General features: G+C 44.4%; 1 protein-coding gene across 1 annotated transcript in view; it reads left to right on the top strand.

The window, feature by feature from the left end:
- Spata31h1 (SPATA31 subfamily H member 1) overlaps nucleotides 1-27,286 on the top strand; it is a 32,759-nt gene extending 5,473 nt beyond the window's left edge. Inside the window, exons 2-5 of the mRNA NM_001447068.1 lie at nucleotides 7,794-7,836; nucleotides 8,455-8,506; nucleotides 9,077-9,172; nucleotides 10,308-27,286. Of these exons, the coding sequence (NP_001433997.1) occupies nucleotides 7,794-7,836; nucleotides 8,455-8,506; nucleotides 9,077-9,172; nucleotides 10,308-27,141 (17,025 nt within the window). The 3' untranslated portion in view covers nucleotides 27,142-27,286. The remainder of the gene's footprint in view (nucleotides 1-7,793; nucleotides 7,837-8,454; nucleotides 8,507-9,076; nucleotides 9,173-10,307) is intronic.
- Nucleotides 27,287-27,401: the final 115 nt, after the last annotated feature.

The following is a 27,401-nucleotide window of genomic DNA, read 5'->3' as shown; positions in this document are numbered from 1 at the left end:
AGGTTTATTTTTATTAATTTTAAAATTGTGTGTTTGTGTAATTGTATATGTGTGTAACTGTACGTAAAAATACAAGCGCAGGTGCCAGCAGAAGCCAGAAATGCTTGGATCTCCTTGGAGCTAGAACTACAGGCTATTGGGAGCCATCTGACATAGATGTTAGGAACTGAACTCAGGTCCTATGCAAAAGCAGTATGTGCTGTTAACTGCTGAACTATCTCCCCATGACTCCTCTTCCTCCCCTCCTCCTCCTCCTCCCCCTTTCTCCTTTTCCTCCTCCTCTTTCTCCTCCTCCTTTCTCCTTTTCCTCCTCTTCCTCCTCTCCTTCTCTTCCTCCTCTCCTTCTCTTCCTCCTCTCCTTCTCTTCCTCCTCTCCTTTCTCCTTTTCCTCCTCTCCTCCTCTTCTTCCTCCTCCTTTCTCCTCCTTCTCTTCTTCCTATCCTCCTCTTTCTTCTCCTTTCTCCTCCTTCTTATCCCTCTCCTCCTCCTCTTCCTCCCCCTTTTCTTCCTCCTCTTCCTCCTCCTCCCCACCTCCTCCATTTGTAAAGAGTTTCATAATTTTAAATATGATATGAAGTTAAGGCCCAACTTCATCAGTTTACATGTGGTCTTCCATTTTTTAAAGCTTTTTTTTGCATTGAATGGTCATGGTGCCTGTGTAGAGAATCAGCTGATTTTCAGTGTTAGATTCCATTAGCCCTAGAGGTCGGTTCCTATGCCAGTCCCACAACTGTTTTTGATTACTGTGGCTTTGTACAGTTTTAAAATCAGAAACTGAGTCTTTTAAATGTTATTTTTCAAGATTTCTTTTCTCCTGACAGAACTTTGTGATTCCTTTAAACTTTTAGGACAGGGGTCTCATTTCTGCAAGAAAGGCCACTGGGGTTTGGGTAGGGACAATACAGCCTCCCTACAGAATCTAGAGAGTTGCTCTGATAATGTTGCCATTTTAGCATCAAACCTTCCATTCACGAAGAAGGGATGTCTTATTTACTACTTAGTTTCTACAATGTCTTGTAGTTTTGCATCTCATGCCATAGCTACCTCCCAGTAACCCCACCTACTAACTGTTACCTTGTGGTTAGGAATACAGCATATCAAGTCGGGGGATAATATTGGCCCCAAGGCACGCTGAAGGAAGTTGCCTGGTATTTCTGATTTGTTGAGTGCCTTTTTTTTAAAAAAAAAAAACCAAACCATGAATAGATGTTGGGTTTTTTTCCTGCACCATTGATAAGACCATGCAGTTCTCTGCTTTGTTGTAATTGTGGTTTAATGTGTTGGTCATTGTGTTATGTTCAGACAATCATGTGTTATTCTAACTGCACTGTGTATATCTACTGCATATGGTACTGTTACAGGAGAGCATTTTCAGATGCTATAGCTGTTCACTGAGCACATTGCCCCATTCGTCCCCACTTTGTTCCTCCTCTGCCTCCCCCTTGGTTTCATTTACTCTCCCAGGGAATTTCATTTCTTCTTTAATGGCATGTTTACATATGTGATCTTATGCAGCTCTATAAAATCTAGGAATTACAGGGGTTGGGGATTTAGCTCAGTGGTAGAGCACTTGCCTAGCAAGTGCAAGGCCCTGTGTTCGGTCCTCAGCTCCTAAAAAAAGAAAAAAAAATCTAGGAATAACAAATGAGAAAAATCCTTTGATGTTGGTCTTTCTGAGCCGGCTTATTTTGCTTAATATGAGCTTCAGTTGCATCCCTTTCCCTGAAAACTGTGTAATGTTGTTCTTTTTCGTGACAGAAAGTATGCACACATACTTAAGATCCGTTCCTCCACTGCTGTGACCTAGGTCGCTCCCATAACGTAGTTATGAAGAGCTGCAGTAAATGCTGATGTACAAGTGTCTCTGTCATATCAAACATCCACACATCCACTGAATAAATCCAAAATAGTTATAATCATCATCATTCTGTAAGTTCTAGCCAGACCAAATTAGGGGTACTGTGTTTATGCTTGATGAAAAGTTTCGTTTGACATTAATTTTTTGAGTAGTTTCCCTGTCTAAGTCTAGATAGGCAGTCATTTTCTTTCAGCACATTAAAGAATTTTATTGTTTTCTGGTGCCCAGTATTTCTTTTTTTTTTTTTTTTGCTTCTTTTTTTCGGAGCTGGGGACTGAACCCAGGGCTTTGCGCTTCCTAGGCAAGCGCTCTACCACTGAGCTAAATCCCCAACCCCCCAGTATTTCTAATAACACACCAGTTCTTTGCCTTCTGCTCATTTGGATATGATAACTCTCTTATTCGGGGAAGGTTTTAGAACTCTCTTCTGTACTTGGCAGTTTTGAATGTACTTAATTCAGCTATTTTTTTTTTCTGGGCTTCTGCTGTCATAACACTGACATATCAATGTTTCTCAGTTCTCACAACTTCCTAGTTATTAAGTCAAAGAACAGACTGCTTCAGAGGCCTTTATAGGGATGAGGAGATACGTCAGTTGGTAAAGTACTTGCTTGCTTTGCAAGCACAAGGACCTGACTTTGCTCCCTAAAATTATGTAAGAGATCTGTGTTCGGTTGCACATGCTTGTAATCCCAGCACCAGGGGTAGAGGGTAGAGACAGGTAATTCCCTGCCCAGCCAATTTAGACTCCCTGACAACCCCCAGACCAATAGTGACTTTGTCTCAAAAAGAAAAAAGAAAAAACAACAATGTGGGCGGCACCTGAGGAATGACACCTGAGGTTGACTTGGACCTTCGTGTACACATGTCCCATAAGCAGGCACACCCTTGCACACACACATATCCTAACATGTACATGCACACACAAATGTAAAAATGAGCAGGTTTTACACTCATGGAAAATCAAGCAGAAAGTGCTGGGTTCCCATATATTTCAATGTTACTAATCTGCAAGTCATGTTTTGCCACATTCCCCATCCCCCTTTCATCCCGGAGTTCTCATTACTGTATCTCCTATGTTTCTTGGCTCTGTTTTACCTCTCCTTTCTACACACCATTCTTCAGATCATTCACCCCACGGAAATTCTAAATTGAATAGGAGAGATTTTTTTTTTGAAATGTGCATTTCATTCAGTAGCCCAGGCTAGCTGGGAACTTACTAGATATCCTAAGCTGGCTCTGAACTCATCGTAATCCTTTTATGTCAGCTTCCAGAGTGGAGCATTTACAGACATGCACCGCCACAACCTGGCTTTGTAGTGGGTTTGAAGCCTAAGAGTTCTACCAAAGTATTCCCTTTATCTTTAATGATGGCACTATCAATCCAGATAGTGCCATCCAGATAAACTTGCAGGCGTGCCGGTGGGGGAGCTTCTAGACTGGGCTCACTGAGGTGGGAAGTCCCACCCTAACCGTGAGCGCATGGCTCCATGGACTTGGAGCATTAGAAGTAAGGAATAGAAGCTGTGAACCACACGATCAGCCTGCAGTTAGCGGTTTCTGGGGACACCCCTTTAGTTTTTACACTTTTCAGTGTGAAGGCAAATTTCCTAGTGTTCCCCAAGGGCTAGAAGTAAATGGTAAATTTGTCATCTGGAGCTTCTAAGTGAGAATGTCCAGGTGTCTTCTGCTGGATCGAAAACATTATGGCTCAGTGGTTAAGAGTGCTTGCTGCCCTTGAGGACCCAGGTTCAATTCCCAGCACTCACATGGTGGCTCACAACCATTTGTACATCTTGTTCCAGGAGATCTAACACCCTCTTCTGGACTCAGAGAGCACCAAGCATTAAGAGTGGCACGCAGACAAACAAGCAAATACTCACACACAGGAAAAATGTTATTAACAGATACTCAAGCATACTTATGAAACATAACAGTTTGCTTTATGCATTGTGTAATAATTAAATCAAGCTAGTTAACTTATTTTTCACTTCAGATTTTTTTCACGTATGTGGTGAGGAATTTAAGATCAATTCCTTTAGTAATTATGGTTTTCAAAAAAAAAAGTTTTCTTGGGGTTGGGGATTTAGCTCAGTGGTAGAGTGCTTGCCTAGGAAGCGCAAGGCCCTGGGTTCGGTCCCCAGCTCTGAAAAAAAGAACCAAAAAAAAAAAAAAGTTTTCTTTAGGTAGTTCATTGTCTAAGGTGGTAAAGATTTTTTCTTTTATATTTTGTCTGTTGTAGTTTTTCACATTTGAATTCTTTAAAATTTACATTATTTTTTGCATCTGAATTCTTTATTCATTTGTCTTTTTTTTTTTTTTTTTGTTGGTTCTTTTTTTCGGAGCTGGGGACCGAACCCAGGGCCTTGCGCTTCCTAGGCAAGCGCTCTACCACTGAGCTAAATCCCCAACCCCTCATTTGGTTCTTTTTGAGGCAGGTTTTTTCTGTGTAAGTTCTGGCTGTCCTGGAACTCATTTTGTAGACCAGAGTGGCCTCGAACACAGAGATCTGCATGCCTCTGCTTTCTGAGGGCTGGAATTAAAGGCGTGTGCCACAACTGTCTGACCTCATTTAAATCCTTTTAAATTAAGGTTTATTTTTACTTTACGTGTATGAGCTTTTTGCCTGTCTTTGGGCATTGCAACACATGATGTCTGGTGACTCCAGAGGTCATAAGAGAGCATCAGATCCTGTGAAGCTGGAGATACGGCTATAAGCCACCATATGGGTGCCCGGAACCAAACCTGGGTCCTCTGCAAGAGCGGAGTCAGTGTTCTTGACTGTTGAACATCTCTCCAGGCCCCTCACATTTGAATTATTTTTTTTCTAAATTTTACACTCCAGATTTTATTCCCCTCCCAGTCTACCCTCTGACTATTCCACATCCCATACCTGCCCCCCAACCCCTACCTCCACCCCTGCACCCCACCAGACCTCTGAACTTCCTAGGGCCTCCAGTCTCTTGAGGGTCAGGTGTGCACAAAAGACCACTTGCTGGGTCTTTTGGGGGGCGGTCATGATAGGTCCCTTTTTGTGAGTGCCCCCATAGCCTCAGTAATGGTGTCAGGTCTTGGGCCCTCCCCCTTGAGCTGGATCCCATTTTGGTCTTGTCCCTGGACCTTCTTTTCCTCAGGCTCCTCTCCATTTCCATCCCTGCATTTCTTTCAGACAGGAAGAATTATGGGCCAGAGTTTTAACTGTGGGATAGCAACCCCATTCCACACTTGATGCCCTGTCTTTCTGCTGGAGGTAGGCTCAACAAGTTCCCTTTCCCCACTGTAAGGCCTTTCATCCCCCCCCCCCCCCCCCCCCGCTTCCTTTTGAACCTGAGAGTCTCTCACTTCCCAGGTCTCTGGTACATTCTCGAGGGTCCTCCCAACCTCCTTCCTCCCGTGGTCGCCTGTTTTCATTCTTTCTGCTGGCCTTCAGGGCTTTAGTCCTTTTCCTCCACCCAGTACCAGATCATGTTCCCCCCTCTCTCCCCATCCCCATTCCCTTTCCCTTCCCTGTCCCTCCTTCCTTCTCTTCCCTCCGCATCCCCTTGTGGTCGCTTCCCCTGCCACCATGGCGATGACAGCAAAGAATAATGAGAAAAACATTTGAATTCTTAAGGGGTGATTCACGTGGTCGCATCCGCAGTAAAGAAGCAGAGAGCAGTCAGCAGAGGGCAGTCACAGTTCCAGCTGCTGCTCACTTCTCTTTTCCTAAGGACACAGTCTAGGATCCCAGACTTAGAATGGCGCCACACAGAGGCACCTCAGGACAGTTAGCCAGACAATTCCCTACAGGCATGCTCAGAGGCTCATCTCCAGATGATTCTAGACTTTTGTCAAGTTGACGTATGTCATCACGGCAGTGGGATTGTTTTCTTGTTGCTATGCGGAGCTCTCTTCGATTAAGCTGTCAAATGTAAGGGAACTCGCTTCAGAGCTCGGTGTTTTGTTTTGTTTTGTTTTGTTTTGTTTTGTTTTGTTTTGTTTCGTTTCGAGACAGGCTCTCTCTTTGTAGCCCTGGTGTCCTGGAGTCAGGCTAGTCTTCAATGCACAGAAATCCTCTACCTACTGATATTTCAGAGCCTTTTTAAAAGCATTTCTTTCTTTCTTTTTTTTTTTTTTTTCCGGAGCTGGGGACCGAACCCAGGGCCTTGTGCTTGCTAGGCAAGCGCTCTACCACTGATCTAAATCCCCAACCCCTTTAAAAGCATTTTAATCCTACCTGCCTGTTCCTGTTATTAACAATGGTTTTGTAGCTGTTTTAGTGCTGCAAGCCTCTCCCTCTCTTCTTGATCTCCAATAAGAATGCCTCAGTGTAGAATTTAACTTGGGGAGGACTGACGTTTTTGATATTAAAATCATCCCAGCCAAGAGTCTGAAATATCTGTCCAATTAGGCAGATCATGTATCTCCTGTGTTAAGTGTTTATGGTTTTATATAGGAAGGTCTTCTATATTATTATTCAATACTTTGATAATTTATAATTTGTATCAATATAAAGAATATATATATACAGCTTGATAGTGTTTGCCTGGAATTTCAGTGTTTGGGAGGCAGAGGCAGGAAGATCAGGGTCATCTTCACATACTTAGCAAACTCGAGGCCAGGGTTCATATTTATCTTTAGTCTCAGTATGCCACATAATAATCTAGAGCTTAGTTTGTTTTAAGAACACTTAATAACATCTTGCTGGCTCCTTATAATACTTAATAAAATTAGAGCAGGGCCCCAGACCTTAGCACAGCTGACTCCATGATGGAAGAGACATTCAGGCTGTAAAACTCGGCACACAGACAGCACCACCTGCCAAAACTAAAACAGAGGCCTTATCCACCAAGTCCACAGTCCTGGGACTAGCCTTGCTTTGTGGCTTCTGCCTCTGGCTAGTTGTTCTTGATAACTGAAGTAGGTCAACCCAGAACATGGTTTTGGTGCTCGAAAGGTCATCCTAAAAAAGGCTTGGGATCCCGAACATCTACTGTGGTTCCCGGCTGATAAAGACTTTCTGTTGGCTTAAAGCCATGTCCATCCAGTCTTCTCTGGTGAACACCCCACAACAAAAATTACAGTATGCTGTTTTCAGTGATGTCTTACTTCCTTATAACGTTCTTTTTCACCCAGAAATCAGCTGACTCTTTGAGGTCTAGCACAAATAGAAATTTATAGAGTAATTTTTCCATTCTGTCTAAGGAAATTAATTCAAGGTCTTCTGAGTTCACCGATACGTTTTTATTGCATTCACCACATTTTAAAAAAAGTGTGTGTGTGTGTGTGTGTGTGTGTGTGTGTGTGTGTGTGTGTGTGTTCATGTGTGCATGTGTCATGGGACATCCAGAAGTAGAAGACAACCTGCGAGAGTCAGTTCTTTCCGTCTACCTTGAAGGTCATAGGAGTGAAATGTAGGTTGCCAAGGCTTGGTAAGAGGCACCTTTACCCACCAGGCCGTTTTGCTGGTTCCCACGTGGTATCTTAACAATTTCCTTACTAATGCATGTCTCTGGAGTACAGGGTTCATATTTATCTTTACTCTCAGTATGCCACATAATAGTCTAGAGCTTAGTTTGTTTTAAGAACATGTAATAACATGTATGTATGTGTGCATGCGTGCACGTGGAGGTAAAGGAGACAACCCGTGAAAACTGCTTCTCTCCTTTTACCACGTAAGCTGCAGAGATGGAACCCACATTCTCAGGCACCTTTGCCTACAGAGCCATCTTGCTGGCTCCTTATTATACTTAATAAATTTTTCACAGATAAATAAATTAGTAACTAATAATAGGATTATAGAAGACAGCTGAGTTGATAACAGGATATAAAACGTATCAATAGCCCATAGGTAAGATGAGATGCATTGTCAATAAAATCTCCAGTCTATAACATAAACCTAACTTTCTTGTTTCTTTCTTTCTTTCTTTTTTTTTTTTTGTCTGTGTTTCCCTAGGCTTCAAAGCAACATATTCTTGAACAGATGGAGAAACTCACAGGTCAGAATGACTCTATCCCTTCTTGTTAGCTCAAGGCTGATGACAGATCAGTTGTGTTTCTGCTTTAAGACTCTGGTCTTTGATTGCATGAGGAAGAAAGTTAAAAAAAAAAGAGGGTATGACTGGAGCAGAGCCATCTTTCTAACATCTTTACTTCCAAAGTCACGCAAACAGCCCCAGAACTCCTCAACGGTCCCTTTCCCCTTGCTTCTGTGTCCCGTGTGTTTTCATGGAAAGCCCAAAGTATGGGAAAGAAACTTGGTGGGTCAGGAGAATACAAAGAATAACTACCAAGAGTTTGACAAGGGAGGTCTGTTACCTTCATTTCTCTAGTATGGATCCGGGGTAGACATCTTTAAAGGAAAAGATATAGCAGGATCTCTGTGTCTCCCACTGCTACGTTCCCATCCCCATGCTTCTAATGGGGACACTTCTGGTCCATGACGAAGACAGCAGAGAGCATGGACTTTTTGAACATTGGTAGCTGTGCTGGGCCACTAATTGGCTTCGTGACAGGCATGACTCCATCTTTGCCCTCGTGATTGTTAAATGAAGGAGCTTCTGTTAGATGCTATCAGTAGTTACCGTGCTAAAGAGATTCTTTACTCCTGTTCCCAGTTTCACAATTCGAAGACTCCAGGATGAACTTTATGGAAAATGATCTGACATGGTAAGCAGAGTCTGCCTTCAGACTGCCCTACTGACTGTTTCAGGTCAACTTGATACAAGCGAGTGCCATTTTGGAAGAGGAAACCTCAATTGCTCCTTCCAGATTGCCCTGTGGGCAAGCCTGTGGGGCATTTCCTTAATTGATGATTGATGTGGGGATGTCACTGTGGGTGGTGCGACCCCAGGCTGGTGGTCACAGGGTGTGCAAGCCATGAAAGCAAGCCAGCAAGCAGAGTTCCTCCATGGCCTCTGTGTCAGCTCCTGCCTCACTGATTCTGCCCTGAGTTCCTAACCTGACTTCCCTCTGTCATGGAGTAGGATTTGAAAATTGGAAGGTGGAAACAAACCCTTTACCCCCAAGCAGTTTATGGTCATGCTTCATCACAATAGAAACCCTAACTAAGGGATCACCTTAACTGTAAGAGCTAGAAGAATAAAATATATGGTATTTCCCCCTCATTTACTATGATAGCCATTGTCTCTTTCCTAAATTAACTTCCTATTCTTATTGGTTAGATTTCTAGTGCTTTGCTATCACTTCAGTCCCACTGACCTACTCTGTTGTGTCCAGTGTTTCAGGACTTCCTATGGGCTGGACCCAGGAGTATATATTATGGTCAATAGACAAGAGCCTTCAGCAGATCTTCCAACATCTGGAAAATGCAAGGTCAGGAAGATGAGTTCTGCTTAGGGGGTAGAGATGTATTTAAAATAAAAGAAAGGAAGGAAGAAGAGTGAAGGGGGAGGGAAAAGAAAAAAATTGAGTTGCAAACTATTTTTTCTGAGATTTATTTCTATTTTATGTGTGTGAGTGTTTTGCATGTACGTATGTTTGTGCACCACATGCCTGCCTGGTACCCACAGAGGGCAGAAGAGGGTATGTGATTCCCTGGTACTGGGGTTACTGATGTTTGTGAACCACTCTGTGGGTGCTGAGGATCAAACTCCAGTCACTGCTCTTAGCTACTGACCCATCTCTCTAACCCCAAAAGCAGTGAGGTTGGTTTTTTTTTTTAGTTAAAAATACATTTATTTATTTTTAACTATTTGTGTGTGTGTGTGTGTGTGTGTGTGTGTGTGTGTGTGTGCACATGTGTGCCACATGTATGTGGAGGTCAGAGGGCAAGCCACAGAGTCAGTCCTCTTTTAGCATGTAGATCTTAGGGACTGAACTGAACTCAGGTCATCCAGCTTAATGGCAAGTTTAATGAGAGCACGAGCACTTGTGTGTGTGTGTGTGTGTGTGTGTGTGTGTGTGTGTGTGTGTGTGTGTGTGTGTAAAACTTAGGTGTCATTCCTTGGATCCATCCACCATGTTTTTTTGAAGTAAAGTATCTCAGTGGGACTCATGAATTAACCCTGACTGGCCAGTGAGCCCAGGGATGTGCTTGTCTCTGCTTCTCCAGCACTGAGTACCACGTACTTTTATTATTGCCTGTGCTTTGGGGTAGGGCTCAGTTCTCTATTTGTTGGGCACGCACTTCACTGACTCCTCCACCTCGCTCCTGGTAGAGGGATTCTTTACAGAAATAACTGATTCTTGTGAATACAACCCATTTTTTCACCCTCACCTTCCTTAGTCCAAAAATATTTTGGACTTGAAATGACCACTCTTTTTTTTTTTTTTTTTTTGGTTCTTTTTTCGGAGCTGGGGACCGAACCCAGGGCCTTGCGCTTCCTAGGCAAGCGCTCTACCACTGAGCTAAATCCCCAACCCCGACTACTCTCTTTCTTTTTCCTAATTTTCCCACTACTGATTCCAAAGAAAATGGAAAAAAAAATAAGTTCTCTTTGTTTTTCAGCTCAACGCTTATGGAACTGGGTTTACCAGAATCCCATGAAGCGTCTTCCTCCTCCATCTCTGACACTATGGCTCGGGAGCTTGCCTCACCTTGCTGTTACTGTGAAAAGGGGAAATGTTCTACTGACTACAGCATATCCTCTGAATCCTCCAACCATAGCTCGATCCTGTCTTGCCTTCCGATCTTTTCTGAAAGAACAACTTGGCAAAGCCAGAGACATGGTGTCCCTGATTCCTCAGAAAAGGAATTGCCTGTGTCCGGGAGCCAAAGCACACCAGTGCCTACCTTTCAGCTGATGGATACTAAGAAGTCAGATCTTTTCCAGAATTTTGCAGTCATCCCTCCCGTACAAGCTCAAAGCTCTTTTATTAGCTCTATTTTACAATCCCTAGATCCTTGCAAACAAGAGAAAACAGAAGATAAGAGAAAGAATCATTTGCTATCAGGTCATGGGTCAAGTTCTGTTTTGAACGAGAGACTGGGACCCTTCATCTGGGCTCCACTCCGGGTCTCTCCTTTAGTCAGAGGAGAGCTGGAAGGACATATATCTCAGAAGGTTTCTACTCTGAAGAAACAAGTGGTACCTCTGCCCGTGAAGAAATCATGGGACATACTCAATCATCTGATGGATGCTCAAGGAGTTCCTAAACAAAAAATCCCCAAGACTCAGTTACCTCCACCCACCCCCCAGAGAACTGAGCCAAATACCTACAGATCTTCAGATGTTCCATCAATTCATCTCCATGTGAACATTGGGGTGAATTCTGAAGTAAATAGGACAGAAGCAAGAATGTCAAAGTCACTTACCTCCAACAAGCAGTTAGAATCTAAGAATGACCACCAAATCATTAGATACAATCCTTTAGTTATATCAATGGACACGCCGTCTTCCAGAAATTTAGAAATTAATGCAGTTCAGGAAGAAACCACTTTAGTAGAAAAGGATCCAAAGCCCGTGTTAGAGCTAAATATAGAACAGAGGGTCATAGGTCTTCCAGAAGAAAGGATACCTTTACATAAGGCACAAGAAACTAATGTGGGGCTGACACCCAAGGTACCATGTTCAGCCGCAGACAGCATAAAGGTCACTCCAATGGCATTGCTTCAGGTTATGGGTTCAATGGGAATGATCCCAGATTCACATTCAGAGGTAATAGACTCTGTGGGGAAGACGAAAGATAAGACTGACTTACCACAGCCACCAAACCAAGCTGAAACAGTGAATATGCCTCCGGAGACATCATATCCGGTAATCGAGTCAATAAAAGTAGCAAGTCCTCAGCGCGAAACGAGTGAATCAGAGAGTATGACCTCAAGACTACATCAAATCACAGACAACACAAAAGTGACTCCTGTAGCATTGTTTCATGTCTTGGATTCTAGGGCGCTGATTAATGAATTATGTTCGCGTGTCATAGAATCAGCAGGAATAGCCCCAAAGCCACAATACCAAGTCATGAAATCAGTGGGGGTAGATACATTGCATAAGGATCAAGCTGAAGAACCAGCAAAGGTGAGTCCAGGGCCGCATCAAACCGTCTTCAAAGCTAGGGAAAGGATTCCACAGCCTCAGCATGAAGTCACGGAAACATTAAACATGGACTCAGGGTCACAGAATCAAGCCACAAAACAGACCAGGTTTACTCCTAGTTCACTCCAACCTACACTGCCACCACCTAAAGTCCTGGACTCATCAAGGGTGATCCTAGAACCATCAGAAAATTCCATATGTGCACTAAAGTTATCCTCAGTGGTACAGGGGTCACCCACGGGAGTGACCATACCGCCACAAGCTGGTTTGATTACACAGTCAGTGGCTCAAGCAAAAGAATCTCTAGAGTTGCCTTCTGCAACCCAGGTTCAAGTCAGAGACTCCATAGAGATGACACTACATCAAGGGACAGAGTATGTGTCATTGACTCCAAAACTGCCTCATCAGGTCATGGACCCTTTGGAGTTCACCCCATGGCACCAAGACTTAGACTGTTCAGAGATAAGCCCAAGACAAAGTCACATAAGGACAGAACCTATGGAGTTGACCTCAGATATCTGGCCACAAAGGAAGTCTCCTACAGAGATGACACCATCACATCATCAAATAACAGAATCTAAGGCAACAGCCCCGGAGGCATCAGATCAAGGGACAATACCTATAGGAATGAGCCAACAGCATCAACTTACAGAATCTGGAGTAGTACCAGCTACTCCAAAACTTCAAGAAATAGAGTATTTTGGGGGAGAAACAACCCCACAACCTAAGGTTATAGAGTCAGTGAACTTATCCCCAGAGTTACAGGATGTAAACTCTAAGAATCTAGTCCCAGATCCAAGATCGGAAGGTATGAAACCTGTGGACATATCCAAAGACTTAGTTTCAGAAATGGTCAAAGATGGACCTCTGACCCTAACGGTGGTATCTACAGATGTGGCCCCAGAACAACATCAGCAGAGCGTACAGTCTGCGAAATTAACCGCCGTATCACAATTGCAAACTGAGAAACCTGTCCCATCAGCCCCAGAGTCTCAGCTTCAAGATGTGAAGTCTGCCCAACTAACAATCGAACCACAACTCCAAAGTGTACAATCTGCTGGGTTGGCCCTAAATCCACAGGTGCAAAGTAATATATCAGTAAATTTGATTCCTTGTTCACAGTCTCAAGGTATGGAAGGTGTTGGTTCAGCCCTACCACAGGAGGTACAAGAAGATATAAAAATGGTGGCATTGACTCCAAGACTACCACTTGAAGATATAGAACCTGCAAATTTGGCCCCAGAACCATGTTCACAAAACACCAGCTCTGATGAGATAACCCATGTACCACTGCTTGAAGATACAAATATTCCATTGGTAGACTGTAGGAGTTTAATTCCTGAGACTCTGGTAGAAAGTATGAAAATTAGTGAGTTGACCACACACCTTTATGCAGTAAAACCTTCAGATGTAGATGTGGGCCCCGACTCAAGTTATTCTTTCCCAGAACCTGAAGGGTTAACTGAACAGCAACAAGCCTCAGAAGCAAGGGTGACCTCTGACACTTGTCATCCGAGGAACGAATCTGCTGAGTCAACACAGTCATCAGTAAGAATGACCCCAGCACCACTGAGCCAAACCTCAGAATCTACGGAAATGAGCTTACCACCACTCCTAGATACTTTGGAAACTAGGACCCAAGTTTTAGAAGAGATGAAGGAGACTCCAGAGTTACAAAGCACAATTAAAGATACTCTGGATTTGCTACCGGAATCAGAAGTACCAACCATAAACCCAGAAGTGATGGCCCCAGAACCACAGTTCCTGGATGAGAACTTTACTCATGTGATGCTAGAACCATGTTCGGAAGTTACTAACCCATCAGAAATAAGTCTATATGAATACACAGAAAGCACTGGATTGACATTGCCTGAAGTTGATGATACCCAGGGGACCACTGTAGAAACATATCCAGAAATGGGTTCTCAGGGGTTGAATCTAGAACCAAGAGTGCAAATTGAGGAACCAGAGTCATTGGCAGAAAAATTAAAATGTGAAGAATTAACCTCTGAACCATCTGTATTGGTTGAACCTACAGAGTTAACTACAGGACCCACACCACATATTATAGATGTGATTCCAGGGCCACAGATCCACAAAGTAAAGTCTAGACAAATAAATAAAGGATTAGAGTTACGAAAAGCGATATCTGTGGATTTAGTACAAAAGTCATCTATAGGAGTGGTAGATCCTGAAAAGGCAAAACCAGAGCTAGGGTTACCGAGCTTATCACCAAAGGGGTCGTCTGAGGGGATTCCAAATGTGAAGTCTGTGGATTGGAATCTGGGCCAAGAGCAGCCAATTGTCAAATCAGGATTGATTCCAGGGCCACAATTGCAAAGCGTCAGATTTCCAAAGTTACATCAAGGGCTACTTCTTCAAGGGGAAAATGCAGCAAATTCTATCTCGGCCCCCCCACATTATAGTGTGAAATCTGATGAAGCAATATCATATTCCCAAATGCCAGAAATCGGATCATCCGGTTTTATTCCAGGGGCAAAGGTTCCAGAACCACAACAACCACATGTGAAGTCTACGGACGTATATCTAGGACCATGCTTGCAAGATGTGAGATTTTCTGATTCGGTCCCAGAATCCAAGCACCATGGTTTCACCACACAGTTTATACCAGGCTTTCCGCTTCAAGGAAGGATATCACAGGGGTTTATGCCGTTAACCCAAGAGCCAAAGTTCGAAGATAGGAAGCTTGCTCTGCCTACACAAGGATCAGAGTTTCACAGCATAAAATTTGCAAGACAAGCCTCTGAACTACAACGTCCATGCATGATCTCTGAGAAGATTAACACAGGACCTCGGGAACAAGATACCAAATTTTCCGAGTTGGCTTCAAGACCAAAACTTCAAGGGGTAATATTTGGGGAGCAAATCTCGGGATCGATATTTGTTAGTGGAAGTTCTATGACTCCAGAGTTAAAGATACACAGTCCCAAACTAGCAAAGACGACTCCAGGACTACAGGATTCAAGGCAGATGAGTTGTAATTCGGGGCCATGGCTACAAGATGTCAAATTTTTGGATGGAACACCGGGAACTCTCTCACAAGGTGTGAAAACCTCGGAGATAAACTCAGGGCCACACTTAGAATGTGTAAAAATTTTTGAGTTGACCACACAGCCAGAGGGGCAAGGAATGAAACCAGAACTGATAGTACAAGAGTCCCCATTTCAAGATGTAAAACGTGTCACGGGGAATCAAGAGCCAAGCTTTGAAGACAAAATGTCTTATAAAGTGATATCTGAGCCACAGAGACCAATGGCAGAACCAGTGAAGTTGGATCCTGGGAGACACTTAGCAAATGTAGATCATCCTGAGTTGACCAGAAGACCACAGACCCAAGGCATAGCACCTTCCGAATTGATCAAAGGACAGCTTTTGGGACATGTAAAATCTGCAGAGAGGAACACAGTCTCAAAGCAAGAAGCTCTGACGTCTGTGGAATTAACACCAGGGCCACATTTGGGAGATATTAAATCTACAAAACTAAAGACAAAGTCAGAGCTGGAGCATATCAGATCTATGCTGTCATCCCCAGGGATGCAAGCAGGAGATAGGAAACTTGAGGGGGTGCCCCCAGGCTCCAGTTTGAAGGGTTTAAAACCGAAGTTACTACCTTCAAAGCCAAAAATAGAAGATAGGAAACCTGTGATCTTAACTGTAGAAGAGTGTCTCAAGAGGATAAAATCTACTGTGGTATCCCCAAATAGTTCCCTGAGAGGAGATATGAAATCTGTGAAGTTGATTCCAGGTTCAAAAGTTCAAGAGTTGAAAAATAAGGGGTTGACCCGTGGTACACATGTTCAAGATGTAAATGCCATGGACTTGAAACTTGACCCAACAAAGCGAGGGGATAGTCCTGTGACTTTTGTACCAAAGATGCTGTTAAAAGAGAAGTCTATGGAGGTGTGTCAAGGGCCTCAACTGCAAGGTATAAAACCCAAGGAACTGACTTCACAGTCACAAATGCAAGATAGGAAACCTGTGGTCGCACCATGTTTGAAACAGCAAAGTCTAAAACCTATAACTGCAGCCAAAATACAAGAGATCCAAGGAGTAAAATTTGTAGATTTCACCTCAACAAAACAGTATAAAGGGATTGCACCCATGGACTTAACTGTTAAGTCTCGACAGGATGACCAGATAACTGTAAAATCACTAGAGAGGAAAGATGGGATTTTTGAGCAAAAGAAAAAACGGCTTGAATCAGAAAATACATTGCCCATGGAGTCAGCTCTAGAACCCAAACCTGCAGATACAAAACCCATAGAGATCAACTCTGAGTTACAGTTCAAAGACACAACCTCTTTTGAATTGTCTCCTGAGCCGGTTGTTCAAAGTGTAAAAGCTGAAGAACTCCAGAATGAACTCCAGGGGCCAAGTATGCAACCTTGCCAGTTGACTGCAGGGTCTCAGATGCATCAAAAGAAAGCCTTAGAGCCAACATTAGCTCCACAGCTTCAAGGTGTGGAAACTATGGCACTAAATACAGAACCCCGAGTTGGAAGTACAAGGACTATTCAATGGATACCAATATCTGAGTTTCAAAGTGAGAAAGGTGTAGGGTCAGACTCAAGGTCACAGTCTCAACATGCCAGACCTACAGAACTGAAACCGCCTATACCGTGGAGGGGTGTGAGGTCATCTGAACTGACTGCCAGGTCAAAAATTCAAGGAGAAAAATCTGTGGCATCTCATCTCGAGCCACAGTTGCAGGGAGAAAAAACCTCTCCATTAGCAATAGGGTTGCAGGAACCAAAGACTTTGAACTTGACTTCAGAGCCACAGCCTCAAGGCGTCACAACAGAGGAGCTAAACAAAGAGCCACAGGCTGAACACATAAGATCTGTTCAGTGGATACCTCTACAGGAGTTCCACAGTGCCAGGTTTTTAGGATTCAATAGTGGGCCACCATCTCAAGGTGTCAAACGGACAGAACGGAAACCCTTCATAAAATTGGGAGGTGGGAAGCCGTCGGAAATGACTCAAGGGCCAAAACCTCAAGGGAAAACTGTGGATGTTAACCTCGTGCCACAAGAGCAGTGTGTGAGGACCCTCCAGTTGTCACCAGGACCAGAGCTACAAAAGGGGGGCGACTCTGCCTCGTCTTCAGCAGCACAGCCTCAGTGTGTGGAAACTGTGCCCTTGCACCATGGACCACAGCTTGAAAACGCAAAATCTGTCCTCCAAGATAAGACACTTATGCAGAATCTTGGGTTACAGCCTCAAAGTGTCACTTCCAAAGAGTTAAAACCCTTGGCACAAGAAAGGGACATGAAGACATCTGAGGAGTCGACGACCAGGCCCAAAACGGAACCTTCCCGGTCAGCTCAGGAATGCTTGTCTCCTGGGCTCAAAACAATTGATTTGAAATCTGAGTTACCGTTTAGAAATATGAAAGCATGTGACCCCATCTTAAGGTCAATGATCAGTAATGTAAAACCAATGACATTCAAGCCCAGGCTCCCTATGGAAGACAAGAGCTCTCCTGAATTGACCCCTGGGATACAGTCACAAGAAGCAAAACCCTTAAAGTCATCCCCGGAAACACAGCCTCAAGACATGACATCTTCAGTGTTCAAACAAGAGTCGCAGTCTTCAGAAGTGAAATCTGGAGTATCAGGCCAAGGGTCACAGTCACAAAACAATAAAAATATAGTTTTGAAGAGTGAGAAACCCTCTGGGTTGGCACTCCAGACGAAGCCTCAAGGTTTGAAATCTGAGATGAAGTCTGAGCCCCAGGGGCAAAGTGCAAAATGTTCTGACTTGACACCTGAGACAAAGTCCCAAAATACACAATTTAAGTTCAGCGCCAGCTCACCGTTGAAAAGTAAGCCATTTACTAATTTAATCATGGGGACCAAAATTGGAAGGGTCAAGCCAGACCCTAAGCCTGGGCCACAGTCCCAAGGTATAAAACCGGACTCAGTTCTGAAGACAAAGCCTCAAGAAATGGAGACAGAAGACTACGGATCGGGCCCGCAGTTACAAGATCTGCAGTCTTTGCGGACGATCATGGGTGTAAAAGTCCAAGATGTCAAATCTATGGCCTTCAGTCCTAGACCACGCTTAGAAAGTTTACCACCTGAAGTCATCACAGAGAAGAACGTTCTTGGTGTGAAACCAGCAGAAATCAAACCTAGTCCCAAATTACAAGGTGAGAAACCTGAGATTACCCCAAGGAAGTTGTTTTTAGGCACAAAATCTTTAGAGTTGGATTCAGGCCTTAATTTGCAAGATTTGAAATATCCTGAGCTGATCATGGGCATGAAACTTCAAGGGGTAGACTCCATGGAACAACACTTGACACGTATAAAGCCTTCTGAGGTGATTCCGGAAATAAACTCTCAAGGTGTAACAGCAGTGGACTTCGACTCTGGACCACAGACACCAAATAAAAGGCCTTCTGAGTTCGTTCAAGGGGAAAAGCTCCAAGATAAGGAATCTGTAGAGTTTAATCAAGGTCTAAAGTTACAAAGTATGATTGTCGAGTCAGTACCAGAGACAAAGCCGCAAGATGGGGAATCTGTAAAGTTAAACTTAGGCCCTCAGATGCCAGATAAGAAATATTCTAAGTCAGTTCTGGGGACAATACTTCAAGACGGAAGGTCTACAGAGGCCAATTCTGGCCCATACTTACAGGGTGTAAAGCCTTCTGAAGGGATTTCAGGGGACACAGTTCAGAAAGAGAAACCTGTGGGCCCTGTGTTTCAGCCACTGGAGCAAAATGAAGACTCTTTTAAATGGATTTTCTCTAAGGCACTTGATGGGAAACCTTTGCAGTTCAAGTTACCCTCTGAGTTACAAGACAGGAGACTATCTAAGTTAAAACCAGATCTTCAAGATATGAAGCCTGAGGCATTCAACCCTGGACTAAAGTTGGAAGATGTGAAAGCTGAGCCCACAAACCCACAAACAACAGAGAATGAGGAGGTCAGTTATGATGCAGACTTGCATGTTGTGGGATTCTCTGAGTTGGTACCAATTTACAATGTGGTACCTTCTGGACTCAAAGCCAGAAATCAGAAGCGAAATGAGAAACCTCACAAATTAAGTCAGAAGCTTCAGCTTCAAAGTATGAAGCCGTATATGCCACAGGTCAAGTCATCAGACTTATGTACAAAGCTTCAACACCTGAGATCAATGGAATTCAACCCTGGGCCACAGTTGCAAGATGTGAAGTCCTTTGAGTTGGGCCTGGGAACAGGTACACAGCCTTTAGGGTTCAACCCTGGGCCACAGTTGCAAGATGTGAAGCCCTTTGAGTTGGGCCCGGGAACAGGTACACAGCCTTTAGGGTTCAACCCTGGGCCACAGTTGCAAGATGTGAAGTCCTTTGAGTTGGGCCCGGGAACAGGTACACAGCCTTTAGGGTTCAACCCTGGGCCACAGTTGCAAGATGTGAAGTCCTTTGAGTTGGGCCCGGGAACAGGTACACAGTCTTTAGGGTTCAACCCTGGGCCACAGTTGCAAGATGTGAAGTCCTTTGAGTTGGGCCCGGGAACAGGTACACAGTCTTTAGGGTTCAACCCTGGGCCACAGTTGCAAGATGTGAAGTCCTTTGAGTTGGGCCCGGGAACAGGTACACAGTCTTTAGGGTTCAACCCTGGGCCACAGTTGCAAGATGTGAAGCCCTTTGAGTTGGGCCCGGGAACAGGTACACAGTCTTTAGGGTTCAACCCTGGGCCACAGTTGCAAGATGTGAAGTCCTTTGAGTTGGGCCCGGGAACAGGTACACAGTCTTTAGGGTTCAACCCTGGGCCACAGTTGCAAGATGTGAAGCCCTTTGAGTTGGGCCCGGGAACAGGCACACAGCCTTTAGGGTTCAACCCTGGGCCACAGTTGCAAGATGTGAAGTCCTTTGAATTGGGCCCGGGAACAGGTACACAGTCTTTAGGGTTCAACCCTGGGTCACAGTTGCAAGAAATAAAACCTCCTGCAGTGGGCACAGAGGTCAAGCTGCTGGAAGAGTCGCCCCTGGAATTCAAGCATGAACCTAGATTGCAGTGTAGCAGATCCTATGACTGGAATCACAGTAAAAACGTTATGGCACCCAACACTGGGATACAAGTTGTAGAATCATCTGAGCTGCACCCTGGTCCAGACCTTCCGGGTATAAAACCTAAGGTGTTCCGCTTTGGGTCACACTTGGAAGATGTGAATTCCGCATGTACTCCCAATATAAATTTTCAACATGTAAGTTCCAGTGGGTATATATCTGGGCCATATTTGCAAGATGTGGATTCCTCTACATGCATTCCAGAGCCAAACGGTCAGTGTATAAACTCTGAGTGCAATCCTGGAATACATTTGCCTGGAATGAATTCTTCCTCATGCTTTTCAGGATCAAAATTGCAATGTGTAGCTTCTACGGGGAGCAACCCTGAGTCACATTTGCAAGACATAAATTCTACTGAATGTACCCCAGAACCAAGTCCTCAGTGTGCGAATTCTTCAGCGCATACCCCAGGATCAAATCCTCAGTGTGCTGATTCTCCTGCATGCATCTCAGAGCCAAGTCCTCAGTATGCAAATTCTTCTGCATGTACCCCAGGGCCAAGTCCTCAGTGTGAAAATTCTTCTGCATGCACCTCAGAGCCAAGTCCTTTGTGCGAGAATTCTTCTGTATGTTCCCAAGGGTCAAGTTCTCCTTGTGTCAATTCCACTGAGTGCACTCCTGAACCACACTTGCAAGGGGTGAATCCTTCTGTATACACCCCAGGGCAAAACCCTCTGTGTGAAAATTCTAATAGGTATAATCTTGGGCCACTTTTTCAAGGTATGAATTTTTGTACATTCCCACCACCACAAATTCTATGTGTAAATCCTGTTTGGTGCAATACTAGAATACATTGGCAAGATATAAATTCTTCTGCATGTAACCTAAGACAAGAATCTCAGTCTGTAAATTCTATTGGCTACAACCCTGGGCCACATTTACAAGCTCTGAAATTTCAAGAACAGTTGAAAGATTTGAAGTCTGAATTAACCCCAGAGTCAAACGATTTGGGTATAGCCCCCGGGAAATACAACCCTGGTCCACAACATCAAGGGATGAATTCTTCTGGGTTTAATCCTGAGTCAAAACCTCAATGCATAAGTTCTGTAAAGCCCAGTTCAGGGCCACAGTTGCAAACCATAAAGACCTTTGAGTTGACCCCTGGCTCAGAGTCTCAAAGTACAAAATCTGTTCTGTTAAACTCTGGATCGCCTTCTCAAGGTGTGAGGCCATCTAATTTAATGCTAGGGGCAGAGTTTCAAAAGTTCCCATTGATGAAGAACCAGCTTGGGTCATGGCAACAAAGCGTACAACCGATATCTGCCGTGAGGCCTCAGTCGAATGGTGTGAATTCAGTGGTTTTACCAATACCGCCTCCTGAAGCCAGAACATCTCCAGAGAAGAGTACAAAGACATTGTTTTGTGCAAATGCTGTAAAACTGACACCTGGTTATGGTCTGCCTGACTTGAGAAGTAAGATGTTTTCTCCAGAACCTTGTTTTCAAAACGTTCAAGATGTGCAGTGGAAGCCAGGGTCACAGTCCCAAAGTGTGGGTTCTTCAGAATTGATCTCAAGCCACGGTTCACAGCATGCTATGCCTTCCCTTATACCAAAGCCATGTTTCCAAGATACAAACACTAAGCAGCCGAGGATAGGACCCCAACAGCAAAGTCTGAATGGCCAACTGTTTCCTTCAGAGGAGAAACCAGTGATGGCGGCGTCACCACAGTTCACCAGGAAGCTCTTAGGACCAGCACTGACTAGCGTCAAATTTTCAAATTTGTCACTGAAACCACAGCAGCAAAATAAGAAATCTTTGGCTTTTACTTCAGAGCCAAAGTGTCAAAATGTAAAACATGTAAAATTGTCATCAGTGTCTTTGCCAGACACTGAAAAACCTGTGCAGTTACCACCAAAATCGATCCTTCAGAGTGTGAAACGTGGGAACCTAATGCCCCAGACAACTGACCCAGTCACAAAGTCCTCTGAAGTCAAATATAGACCAAAGCGACAGGTGGTAGACTTTTCAGAGATGAGTATGAAGCCTAGGAGTCAAGTCCCTAAATCGGTGAACTTTATGTCACCACCAATTTGTCAAGATGTGGAGTCTTTAGATATGGCAAAAGGGTTGGGACATGAAAGCCAAGAAATGATGGAGAGATCTATGAGCTTGAGCTCCAAACCAACAGATAAAGGTATAGAATCATTAGAGATGCCCCTGGAGATGGATATTCAAGTAACAGAATTGGTTGATCTGACTCCAACACCAAGTGATCAAGATTCAGAATCCTCAGAACCAAACCTCCAGAAAAGCCACCAGATTCCAAAAACTCCTGAGTTACATTCTTGGTTGTGGTCTCAATTTCAAGGTTTCAAGAAGTTACAGACAAAAGAAATTCCAGAATCTGATAAAGTGACCCTCGACTTCAAGAATCACGACGCAGACACGATAGGGTTGACTTGTGAAGCAAGGCAGCAAGGGGAAGAATTTCCTAGAATGTCTCCAAAGCCAGTAAACAAAGAGACTGGATTTGTAGAAACATCTCCAAGGTCATGTCTTCAAGACTTAGGACTTCTGGGGTTGGGCTCTAAGAAAAGATCTCAAGGGGGGCAATCTGTAGTATCAACACCAAGGCCAGTCTGTCACACCCCAGATTTTGCTTCAGGGATAACACCAGGGCCAGAACCTCATATCCTCAAATCTAGAAATTTGGCCTCTATGCCCTGGCTGCAAAAAGCATCCTCTGAGTTGTCATGGAAGCAAACCAGTCAAGTTGTGGGAAATAGTGACTCTGTAGAGCTCACCTTTGGTACACGGCAGCCAGGCGGGGTAGCAGCTAAGCTAAGAAAACTTCAGAATCTGAGCTTGGAAAATGCAAGCATCACTTCGCTAGAATCACCGGATCCAATGATAAACTTTGTAGGGATTAGTCCAAAGCCACGAGATCAAGTGACAGAATCTGCGAAGACACAGCTTCCAGTTCCTCAATCAGTTGCCCTCCCAAAAGTTTCTGAATCTGTGGAAGTGATCCCTGGGCCACCACTTCAAGTTACAAAGTCTGTGATGATTCCAGAGACCACCTCTCAAGAGTCAAAATACAATGATTTGACTCCCAGAACACACGATGTGGTAAGTTCAGCATTTGCTCCAAGCCTTTGGCTACAAAATGTGCAATCCAAGAAATTAATCCGAGAGCCCACACATCAGGTTTCAGAAACGATACGAAGACAAGGCTTTCGAGTTATAAAGACTGTATTAATTCCCAAACCACTGCTTCTGGTTGTAAAATCTGAAGAAGTGGCACCAGGACCATGTCCTCAGGTTGTAGAACCAATAGGACTCACCATGAGATCGAACATTAAAGTAAATGGGTGTTTAAATTTGCTCCCAAAACCACATCTTCAAGACCTGGTTAAACCTATGGCGTTAACTTCAAGGGCAGAGAGTAAAGTGACTTCTGCAGAATTGATCCTTCCACAAACATCTCTCCTTAAGGAACCTACAGTGTTAATTCATGAGCAAAGGCTTCAGGCTGAAAAATCTCTAGGCCTCAAAACAGAGTCTCCTAAAGTCATGAAAACTGAGGGTCCAAATCAAGGATTGGTGTGTCAGAATAAAGACTCAAAGATGATCACATCAACAACGTTACAGGCAGAGAATTACTTATCTAGGTTCATACACAGCCCTTCAATCCAATTTCTTTCAAGTGGTGACCAAACAACTGAATTAGAGCACCTTCAGGGTTCTGGGGTGCCAGAAGTTCCAAGAGCTTTTAGTCTTAAAAATCTTGGTGTTGGTATTTTGCAGTCTTCAAAGTCCTATGCAGACACTATTATGATAAAATCTTCAGTTCTTCCCTTGGTCCTTCAAAATTTACCTTCTGATAAGACAGGGGACACTGAGGGAACCTCATATCCTGAGATCTGGAGCATGAATATCTTATCTAAGGCAGAAGCTGAAAAGGAGAAAATGGAAGAATTCCAGAGGTATTCTTCATATTCATTGAGATTACTATCAGAGGAGTTCCAGGCAGGATTAGGGGCTCGAAGAAGCTCTATCCGTTCTTTTCTGGGCATACAACAGAATGTCTGGGAAAGTCATGTCAGTAGGCAGAGACTACCTAGGAGATATCTCTCCAGTATGCTAATGCTGGGGAATGTCCTGGGAACCACTATGGAAAGGAAGCCGTGTTCTCAATCATTTTTAACAGAAGGATCCACTATGGACATCTGTCAGTCGATTCAGAATTTATTTGGGGTTCCAGCTGAACTGATGGAATTTTCTCAAAGCCTGTTAGAGAGGGGTCCGAGGACCATTTCTCAGACTTCAGTGGTTAAAAACTATATTCAGAGACATATTTTATGTCACAGTAATGAGAAGAAAATGCCTTTAAAGATGTGGACGCGTGGCTCCACATCTTCCATAATACAGCAGTACTCTGGTACTCGAGTAGGAGTCAAGAAAACGAGCTCAAAGCTCAGTGATATACTCCAGGAAGTCACTGAGCATGTGTCTGTCTCATGCACCAGGGCCCCGTTTCCTGCCTTGATGAAATCAGAGTCTACTCTTGAGATACTCTACACGAGGGAAGATTCTGTTTCCATGGAGCAGGGTAAAATACCACCATGCGTTTCACCGACTAGGACTTTTGCGTCTCAGCATTCACTGAAGACAAGTTCTCTCTCTCAGTCCAAAACCGATATCTCAGAACAACTCCAATTGCTAAAAGATCTACAGCTAAAAATCGCAGGAAAACTCCTAAGGAGTCAAATACCCCACAATGTCCCTCCACCTCTAGCGACAGGTCTTGTCCTAAAATATCCCATCTGCTTACAGTGTGGCCGGTGTTCAGGATTTAATTGCTGTCATAAGTTACAGTCTGCCTACGGGCCGTACCTCCTTATCTATCCACAGCTCCACCTTTTAAGCACCCCTGAAGGCCATGGTGAGATTCGGTTGCATCTTGGATTTAGATTACGAACTGGGAAAAGACCTCAAGTCTCAAAGTACCACGGAAGAAATCGAGCGGATGCTCGGAAGAGTGCCGCATCACCATCACGGAGGAAAGCTAGATTCTCTACAACGCCTTCCAAGAGTCCTACTCCTAGGGGAACGTTCCAGTCCGGATCTTCCCCGTCTCCTGCTTCTGTACAATTCCACACTCAACAAAAGCAATGGTATAGTCCTGGTGTGGTAGGAAAGGCAACAGCCAAAGACTATGAATTCTGTCAGGTTCACTCCGTATCAGAGAGTGAGTATGAAAGCAATCAGGATGAAAAATGGGTTAAGTCAAGCCTTAGAAAGGCCTCTGTCTTAACATATCCAGTGAAGAAAATCACCAAGGGACCTAAAATGCAAAACACAAGGCTCTACAAAATCAGTACAAAAGAGGCCCATTCTAGAACCCTGAAGGGTGTTACAAGAAACAGAATTGGAACCACTCAAACAAACTCTGTTTCTACCAAGAGACAACCTAAGAAATCCTCCCAGCCCAAATTCATCCAACTGCTCTTTCACGGCCTGAGGCAGGCATTCCAAGCGGCACACAGAATTGTGACTTTTACTGGACAGAAACTTGAGTATAAGATGAGGCCAGACAATTTGTGGTCAGTCAAAAACTTGCACCCCAAACAAAGAGCCAAGGATTATAACTTAATGGGAGATAGCAAAGGAACCAGGACACCAGGTGTCAGGCACAGGTCAACAAGCGCAACCCCTAAGCAAAAGGACAAGTTGCAGGGAGCAAGTGAGCGCTATAGACAAGCTCAACAGCCCAAACAAGTGAGCCCTCTTGTACCCAAACCCTCGCAATTGCCGCAGACCATGGTTTGTGAAAAAGATGTCTTTAACCAAGCTACTTCAGTCCCAGAACCTGTGAAGAGAATTCAAAATGTCTATATTATAGCAAAGAAAACCTGTAGTAATGAAATATCCACTCCAGAGTCTAAGAACGTTTCTAAAGTAGGAGCCAAATTTCAGGCCCAAGAGAGGATTGTATCTAACCACCTCTTGAAGGGAACCCTGCAGAGTCACTTTGAAAAGAAACCCATAAACAAGGAAGAACAACAAGGCTTGTTCGGGGAGAAAACCCTATGTAATAAGCCATCTGAAAGGACCCATAGCAGGCTTCCTCAGAGAACTCATCGACGAAGTCTCTCTGAGAGGAGACATCATAGTCGTCCTCAGAGAAGGCATAGCAGTCCCTCTGACAGAACCCTTAGAAGTCTTTCTGAGAGGAGTCATCGCAGCCCCTCCCAGAGAAATAGTCTTAGTTCCTCTGTAAGAACCTATCACAGTCTTTCTGACAGGAGCCATCACAGTCTCTTTAAGGGGAGAGGTCACAGTCCCTCAAGGAGGAACCGTCGCAGTCCCTCAAGGAGAAGCCCTCAAAATTCCTTAAGAAGGAGCCCTCACAGTCCCTCAAGGAGGCAATCTCGAAATCTTTCCGGGAGTAGCCATCACAGTCCCTCATGGAGTAGCCTTCGAAGTCCTTCAGGGAGACCTCGCAGTCCCTCAAGGAGAAGTCCTCGCAGTCCCTCAAGAAGTCCTCGAAGTCCCTCAAGAAGTCCTAGCAGTCCCTTAAGGAGGAACCCTCACAGGCGCTCAGGGAGGAGCCCTCACAGGCGCTCAGGGAGGAGCCCTCACAGGCGCTCAGGGAGGAGTCCTCACAGTCTCTCAGGGAGGAGCCCTCACAGGCGCTCAGGGAGGAGTCTTCACAGTCTTTCAGGGAGGAGCCCTCACAGGCGCTCAGGGAGGAGTCCTCGTAGACCTCTAGAGAGAAGAAGACACAGTCCCTCTGTGAAGAAGAGTCTACACAGTCTGTCTGAGGGGAGCCAACAGAGTCCCTCTTCTCTGAGATGCCCCAGTCCTTTGCAGAGGTCACTGGGCAGTCATTCAGAAAAGAGCCCTGGTAGTTTCTCTGAGAGATCCATTTCCATTCCCTCTGGCTGGAAAAGACACAGTTCTGGAGTAACCCTGTATACTTCCTCTAAGCCCAGGCTACACAGGCATTCTTCCAGACTCACCCGCAGTCATTCTGAGAGAACTCATTCTGAGAGAAGTCACTACAGTCCCTCTGAAAGCAGACACAGTTATTCTGACGGGATGCACCGCACTCACTCTGTGAGGACCCATCACTGTCACCATGAGAGACCTTATCACAGTCTCAAGGAGAGGCTCAAGCATAGTTCCCTTAAGGAGAGAGTCAAACGTAGCTTGGCTAAAGAGATCATGTCTTCCAGGGACCACACCAAAAAATGCAAAAGCTGGACAAGTTTGGAGGCATGAAGTTAGTGGATAAGATCTGCCCCTATTAAGTGTATTCCTGCTCAGCCACAGCCTGCACCCTCAGCAATGAAAGAGCTATCTGGGAGGGAAGGGGAAAAGAATGGATCTATAATTTAAGATCAATAAAGGGGCGATTTGAACTCCATTTGCATCTGTAAGACCACTTGTGGGATGGGTGGGACTAGGTGTGCAAATTTAGGTTCAGGAGGACCCCTTAAATCTTCAGACTCCTCCCATTCGCTAAAACCCTCTCTCCCCGA

The sequence above is a fragment of the Rattus norvegicus genome, chromosome 6 (assembly GCF_021556685.1).
Source record: "Rattus norvegicus strain SHRSP/BbbUtx chromosome 6, alternate assembly SHRSP_T2T, whole genome shotgun sequence".
Taxonomy (NCBI): domain Eukaryota; kingdom Metazoa; phylum Chordata; class Mammalia; order Rodentia; family Muridae; genus Rattus; species Rattus norvegicus.
This window is presented reverse-complemented; position numbering and strand designations above follow the sequence as displayed.